This window comes from Lampris incognitus, chromosome 11 (genome assembly GCF_029633865.1).
Source record: "Lampris incognitus isolate fLamInc1 chromosome 11, fLamInc1.hap2, whole genome shotgun sequence".
Taxonomy (NCBI): domain Eukaryota; kingdom Metazoa; phylum Chordata; class Actinopteri; order Lampriformes; family Lampridae; genus Lampris; species Lampris incognitus.
Window position 1 is genome coordinate 45,417,061 of NC_079221.1, and position 8,023 is coordinate 45,425,083.

At 49.5% G+C, this 8,023-nt stretch overlaps 1 protein-coding gene across 1 annotated transcript; it reads left to right on the forward strand.

Moving 5' to 3' along the window:
• The first annotated feature begins 1,581 nt into the window (after positions 1–1,581).
• On the forward strand, positions 1,582–7,787 carry myl1 (myosin, light chain 1, alkali; skeletal, fast). Its single transcript, XM_056290188.1, has 6 exons — positions 1,582–1,820; positions 3,450–3,477; positions 4,956–5,099; positions 5,259–5,432; positions 5,581–5,658; positions 7,274–7,787. Exons 1-6 carry the CDS (start codon positions 1,683–1,685, stop codon positions 7,300–7,302), a joined length of 591 nt encoding a protein of 196 aa, XP_056146163.1. The 5' UTR covers positions 1,582–1,682; the 3' UTR covers positions 7,303–7,787.
• Positions 7,788–8,023: the final 236 nt, after the last annotated feature.

Sequence of the window (8,023 nt, forward strand, 5' to 3'; positions counted from 1 at the left end):
AGATTGGATTTATCACACTGTCATCACACTGTCACCGCAGCAGGTGTGCAGACATTAAGAAACCGAATCGGTGCCTTGAGTGGCGCGCTGTTACCACACGTTCAGCCCCGCGGGGGGCCATGTGGGCCATACATAGAGCGTGGAACATATGACCATAAGTGGCTGAAGTCTAAATTGGCCGTTTGTCTGACCCACTTCCCCGCTCCCAGCATAACAGCTGCCCTGTTTGGGAACGCTTTGCTTAAATCAGGTCAATCGTTCCCAGGAAGTGGACTCTGGCGCTGGCGTCCTCCGGGGGCCGATCGACGGCAGGGTGATTCCCGCTCGATAGGTGGCAATGGCATATGTGTAGTGTCATCAGGATCGTTAGCGCTGCAAGTATGTTTATGAAAGTCAACAGGACGTTACGTAACTCTGGATTTCCAGGAGACGCCTCAAATTTCTCGGCCAATCAGATGCCATCATAAAATATAGCAAATACTCTCTCCTCTCTCTCTCTTTCTCTCTCTCGCTCTCTCTCTCGCTCTCTCTCCTCTCTCTCTCGCTCTCTCTCTCCCTCCTCTCTCTCCCCCCTCTCTCTCTCTCTCCTCTCTCTCTCTCTCGCTCTCTCTCTCTCTCCTCTCTCTCTCGCTCTCTCTTCTCTCTCCCCCCTCTCTCTCTCTCCTCTCTCTCTCCGCTCTCTCTCTCTCTCGCTCTCTCTCTCTCTCTCTCTCTCTCTCTCTCTCTCTCTCTCTCTCTCTCTCTCCTCTCTCTCTCTCTCCCTCTCTCTCTCTCTCTCTCTCTCTCCCCCCCCCTCTCTCTCCCTCTCTCTCTGTCTCTCCTCTCCTCTCCCCCCCCCCTCTCTCTCGCTCTCTCTCTCTCTCTCTCTCCCTCTCTCTCTCTCTCTCTCTCTCTCTCTCTATCTCTCTCTCTCTCTCTCTCTCTCTCTCTCTCTCTCTCTCTCTCTCTCTCCTCTCTCTCCCCCCCCCCCTCACTCTCTCTCTCTCTCTCTCTCTCTCTCTCTCTCTCTCTCTCTCTCCCGCTGTAATGTGCCCATGCATGCAGGAGTTACGGGGAGCGTGAGATGCAGGTGTTACCAGCTGGCCAGCCTGACATCGCGTATTCAAATCAAGTCGTGCGTTATGGCACGACGCCTTCTCTCACGCATCTCTGCTAACGCAGCGTAAGCAAGGTAAAACGCCGGCGAGGTGAAGTGACCCGATAAACCTCCAAGTCTGTCCACAGAAAACAGAACAATGCCGTAGCGGCGTCTAGTCCACTTCGGACAGCCAAGGTCTTGAGACGTGGCACTCCTGCGCAGTGGCGTGCGTAAAAGCGGAGCCCTAAATAAGAAAAAGTGCGAGGCGGCAAAACGCCACCAGGCTGTCAGCTGACCCCAGACAACCTCTTACGTCGTTTCCTATATTTTCTTGTTCGTTTTAGACCTGCGGCAGGATGAACAGTTTCTGGAATACAGCCCACTTACTCCAAGTTTAGAGAAGACCCTCCACCCCTCTTGGCGCGCCGTCCAATCCTCCCAGCGGGACGACTTTGACGACGGCGAGGAGATAAATAGCCTCATATATAAACACCGCGAGGGCCACTTCGTGCTCCGAGTCCCCTCCACTTTGTGCCGCACCCCTTGTGTCGTCACCTGAATCGGGAATTGTCCGCCTTAGGGTAGAAACCAAGCACCTGTTACAATGGCACCCAAGAAGGACGCTAAGGCCCCCGCCAAGAAGGCCGAGCCCGCCAAGAAGGCCGAGCCTGCACCGGCACCGGCACCCGAACCAGCACCCGCACCTGCCGCCCCCCCCGCGGTGGACCTGTCCGCCGTCAAGGTACTGTCAGCCTGGGCTGTGATGGGACGACTCCTCTGGAGGAGTGTCCCCCTCGACTTTCCGTTCTGACTGTTGCTGGCAGGGAAGTACCACGTAGTTCAGTGAATCTGAGATAAAACTTGTTTTTTTGCTTTCTTTCTGAGAGCAGACATTATGCATATCACGGGCGTTATTTTTGTGCAGCACTTTGTACCGTTGTTTTGGACGTGTAGATATTAGTCGTAAATGTATGACCTCGTTGTCTATCTCCTGCCCACTCGCACTTAGTGCAAGGTGAATCCCTCTTCTGATGCCCCCCCCCTTAACATTTTCTGTGGAGGTTTTCCTCATCCGGGTGGAGGATGTGAGGACGGCCGGGCCGGGCCGGGCCTGCCTTTTGGACCGTTTATGTTTATGCCCACCTGTTTTGTGTAGTGTAATATGAATGTCATGGCAACACCGTGACATCCTCTGCGACCCTAAACGATGTACGGCTGTACGCATAAACGCATCTTGACTGGATGATGAATTGGCGAGAACAGCTATAGAATAGAGAACAGCAGTAGAACAGTAGCAGAACAGCAGTAAGAACAGCAGTAGAACAGCAGTAGAACAGTAGCAGAACAGCAGTAGAACAGCAGTAGAACAGTAGCAGAACAGCAGTAGAACAGCAGTAGAACAGTAGCAGAACAGCAGTAGAACAGCAGTAAGAACAGCAGTAGAACAGTAGCAGAACAGCAATAGAACAGTAGTAGAACAGTAGCAGAAAAGCAGTAAGAACAGCAGTAGAACAGCAGTAGAACAGTAGCAAGAACAGCAGCAGAAGCTGAACACCGTCATTGCCGCGAGCTGGAATCGAGGCGCACGCACTGTATCCAGTTCCGCGAGCCAAAGCCCCGCAATCAACACCACCAAGGACAGCGCTCCTTCAGCCGGCCGCCTAAGCCACGCCCACGGCTCCGCTGATTGGCCCAAAGGCGCGGCGACGGCATGTACATGGCAACGCTGGGTGCCGCCAAATGTGGAGATGTTGGTGCATCTAAACATGGCCCGCCGCAGATCAGGTGCCGTCTTCGAACAGTGGGGCTAAATTTGGCAGAGATTACATGAAGTCTGACGGCCGGGTGTAGTTATTGGTGCAGGAAGGGCCCGTGTGTGTTGACGGCGTGAACGTGGTGGTGCCGCCGCTGCTCCTTTTACAGCATTAACGTGACGTTGCTGCAGATCTGATGTGGGGGGGGGGGGCGGGGGGAGATGGCTGAGCAGTTTTTTCATTGGGCTTCTTATCCTGGTGGTTTTCTGGTCATATTTTGGGTGTTTCTATGAGGATAAAACAGCATGCAGTCAATACCGAGCGATAACACTGTGCTACGGTATCACCTCACTTGTTTGTTCTACAAGTCTGAAGGCTTCAAAATCCATTCAGATCAGAACTGATTTATCTGTTCAAGGTGCGGCAATGCTGATGCACCTCCCCACCCCCCACCCCACACACACACAAGCCCCTATAGGGGGAAGACATGCTGATTAAGACCCACACCCCTCACCTTGTTGAATGATTTCTAATAGATAATATTAATAATAATCTAATAGATAATGATTTCTAATAGACAATAGAAAAACTCATTGCTGTTTTGTGTCTGTCCCTAGGTTGAGTTCACCCCAGACCAGTTGGAGGGTGAGTGAACTTTCATTCTACTGCTGCCATCTTATCACTGTCGTGCCACCTCCTACACCTCCCCAGGCCCACCTGTCACCCTCCTCAATTACTTCATCAGATGCCGATCAAACAAATGTGGGATTGAGGCAGAGCAAACCAGGCTATCCTGGACTACATTAGATAAATATAGGCTATTGACATAATGCGGCGTGTAAATTGCCCTCTGGCGAGGCCTCGCACCAGGTAGTCGGTTATTCCGTTTTGATGCTCTTCAGAAAACAGACAACCTCCAACCCTCCACAAAACGCCAATGTGGGACGTTTTAGTGTGTTATGTTGAGTCGTCAGGGGTGAAGAGCTGGAATCCCGGCTGCGTGGTAGGTAGGTAGGTGGGTAGGTAGGTCACACGCTGCTTCTGGAGGCGAATTTGCCCAGCTTTCACACCCCTGCTCACTGCTGCGCCCTCCCTGTCTGTAAAAGGAGGGGGGGGGGCTCGTGCTGCCAAATTTCGTATCCCCAAAATAATATGTATCCCATACGATCCACGGCGTTGCAGGAGCGCAAGCGTTGGTCTGAAACGGAGCTATATTTAGCCTTTACATCTACACTCCACCTTCAGTTTTCTTTACTGTCTTTACTATCAAGGCGTTATAAACAAAATAACAGACAAAAAGCAGAAGTGTTTCCCCCCCCCCCAGTTGACATTTGCCTGCCTTTATAAATGCTACTTTTTGTCAAACAGTGCTGAGAGAAATGATAAAAATAAATAAATACAAATTTAAGAAATTGTGTCGCCCGTATATTATTTAAAACGGGCCCCTGGAAACACGTTGTTTTGGGAATAGAAAACTTGGCACCACGTGGTCACATTCGGCTGCGAAGTGGGCTTCGAAAAGCCCCCCCCCGATCCGATGCGAGAGAAAAGGTGCCGAGCGGGCGGTCACATGTGCGCTGCAGAGGCAGAGCACAGAAACCTGTTCTCCTTACAGCTGGATTGTGTTACACTTCAGAAGGGGAAGCGTCGGTGATTTGCAGCCATATTCATTCGGGCGCGTGCAGGCAGGGAGGGTGTCTCCCGTGCATGGGCATAACGCTGCAGAGATTTTCAAATGCACGACGTTTTAAACGGGGGCTAGCAGTTGTGCGTTTCCGTATCTTTAATGGATAATGTGTCAAAATGCTGCTCCAGATGTGTAAAGGAAATGAGCAAAACGGTTATATTGTTGTAAAAAAAGAACAAAACAGCAGAGACGGTTGACGGTGGTCTTGGTGCAAACTGCTGCTGCTCCGCACTGAGCACTGGCCAAACATAAAAACACACTGAGCACTGGCCAAACATAAAAACACACTGAGCACTGGCCAAACATAAAAACACACTGAGCACTGGCCAAACATAAAAACACACTGAGCAATGGCCAAACATAAAAACACACTGCGCAATGGCCAAACATAAAAACACACTGACCTCCGTGTCTCTCTCTCTCTCTCCCATCCTAGACTACAAGGAGGCCTTCGGTCTCTTTGACAGGGTGGGTGACGCCAAGGTGGCCTACAACCAGATCGCTGACATCATGCGCGCCCTGGGACAGAACCCCACCAACAAGGAGGTGAAAACCATCCTGGGAAACCCCTCTGCTGACGGTACGACTAACCTGTCCAGAACGCCCCCTGCGCCGACTCATCCTCTCGTTGCCTTCCTGCTCAATATATGTGTTGGTTGGGGTTTGTCAGACGTAACACTTGGGACGTGAGTGGTGTCTGCCTTCCCCTGACTTATTACTCCTGCCTCAAATCTTGCAGACATGGCCAACAAGAGAATAGAGTTCGAGGCTTTCCTGCCCATGCTCCAGACCATCGTCAACAGCCCAAACAAGGGAACGTTCGACGACTACGTTGAGGGTCTGCGTGTCTTTGACAAGGAGGGCAACGGCACAGTGATGGGCGCCGAGCTGCGTATCGTCCTGTCAACACTGGGTGAGTGGCACGGCCCTGCTGTCCGTACACTGTGTGTGTGTGTGTGTGTGTGTGTGTGTGTGTGTGTGTGTGTGTGTGTGTGTGTGTGTGTGTGTGTGTGTGTAGATGTTATTTATACCTTTCTTACAATCTGCTACCCCCCCCACAGGAGAGAAGATGACTGAAGCTGAGATCGATGCTCTCATGCAGGGTCAGGAGGATGAGAACGGCTGTGTCAACTATGAGGGTGAGCCCTGGAATCTCCTCCACCGGCACCATTAGCACTAGAACGACCAGGTCTAGAACGACCAACGTCTAGCACTAGAACGACCAGGTCTAGAGCGACCAACGTCTAGCACTAGAACGACCAACGTCTAGCACTAGAACGACCAGTTCTAGAACGACCAACGTCTAGCACTGGAACGACCAGTTCTAGAACGATCAAAGTCGAGCACTAGAACGACCAGTTCTAGAACGACCAACGTCTAGCACTAGAACGACCAGGTCTAGAACGACCAACGTCTAGCACTAGAACGACCAGGTCTAGAACGACCAACGTCGAGCAGTAGAACGACCAGTTCTAGAACGACCAACGTCTAGCACTAGAACGACCAGGTCTAGAACGACCAACGTCTAGCACTAGAACGACTAAGGCCGCCATTTTGAGGGGTTTGGATTTTCAAAGTTTAATAGCTTTGTGAAAAGAAAAAAGATACAGACCCGCCGCTCCCCGAGTGCTCCTAAAATCGCACATATTTGCATTAAAATGAGTTTTAGATCAATCGCACAAAAAATGTAAGATCTACCTCCCAGTTATGTAGCTCCCAGTTAGTGCCGTAGGACTTCTCCATTTTTGCTTTATTCCCGAACTGAGTAAATAATTTATTGATCTCCGTTGTAACTACTTCACGTTCTAACAATGAACGGTTTCGTTTCCAGCGGGAAAGATCTACCTAAAACGAACGTGAGCGGTCAAAAAGACGGCGCGTAATTTGTGCGTCACCATGCGCGTCATGTCACTATTTATGACGTGTGTCGGCGCGTCATTTCCTTTGCAAAGTTCACTGCTCTGTCCTAGAAGCACACTAGCGCCACCCAGTGGGGAGAAATAGTCTAAACTTGATTTCTGATTATTTCCAACATGTCTGGTTGCAGACGCACCATGACTACCACCGACGCCTTGCAGTATTTACAGGCGCTGGACAGCCGCCATTTTAAATTGTTTGAAACATAGTATTAAAGTTGTTAAAATAGTAATGTTGGTGTCAGTTAGTTTAATAACAGACATACTAACACATGCAATGCGTTAATGTCTCAACTGGCTATTTACCTTGACAGTATAGAGTTTAAAAACCGGCGGTCATTTTGACCGCCCACGGTCGTTTTCGGTAGTGAAATCCCGGTCGTTCTAGTTTACTGCACAAAATGCTTTTAAGAGCTTACTTAACCACATATATTACGTTTTATTAAAACACAGTGATGGTATTCTTTTAAGTGAACTATCACATTATAGTGCCGTGCATGTACTTTCACTATAATAACATACTGCATGCAATACTTGCACAAACAAATATACTTTTGTAGAAATCTGTTGTCATGCTGACAAAATGTTAACGTAGTTCAGAAAGTAAGACATCAGTTTAATCAATCAACAATCTGCTCCTCTTTCACTTGTTGGATGGTTTGCACTGAAGTGGATATTTGAAATATTTTGTGCGACAACCAGCCCTGAATGAAAACACCCAATGATATATTTAGAAAAGTTGGTTAATCTTTTTTTTTTTGACTTAACCTCTAAATTTTACTTGTTTTTCTGTCCCCCCCCTCCCCCCTCTGTGTGCCATCTTGGGCCTCATCTGCAGCTTTTGTCAAGCACATCATGTCTGTGTAAGGAAGCTGCTGCCACTGTGCTGAGCACCGGATCTGTGCAGACCCCATGGTGTCGAGACATCCACTCACTGTTTCCTGCCCCACCCGGGGAAACAAAGGACTATGAGATGACATTTCTAAACCCATCTCTCGTTTTGTTTTATTTTTTTTTCTTCCTTCTCTTTTGTTCAACCGGTGGTCTCCGTCTCTCCTCCTCTGTTGGAAGCCGTCATCTTCTCCACTCAACGTCTCCTTGCTCTTCACACGCCAGCCCTGTCTCATTGGGCCTTTCTCATCTTTGGTCTTCCCAGTGGAACAGTGAGAGAGGGGAGGATGGGATGGACCATCTCCTCCCATCACCACCGCCCTGGCTGCCTCAGTTAAAGTGACTGGCTTGGCCCGGGAATGGCCATCAAAACGAATCCCCTCCTTTACCTAGTCGCCCCGAGTCTTAAGTTATTGTACCGTCCTCCCTAATTTCACAATAAACTTTTCAGAAACTCCCAATTTCCTCTTTGTTTTTGGCTCCACTTGCTTCAACCAGTCTCAGCCAGTCAGCTGCAGCTTCAGGTGTACTGCGAATAGAAAAGAACACAGCTCTCCAATAACGCTTTTTTTGTACTTATTTTATTGTCTTTAACTGTTGTAATTAGTGTCATATCAACAGGAGAAAAACTGCATACATCTACTTGACCTTTTAAATACATGTACAGTTGCTGTAGGTTGGGGGTGGAGGGGCACGG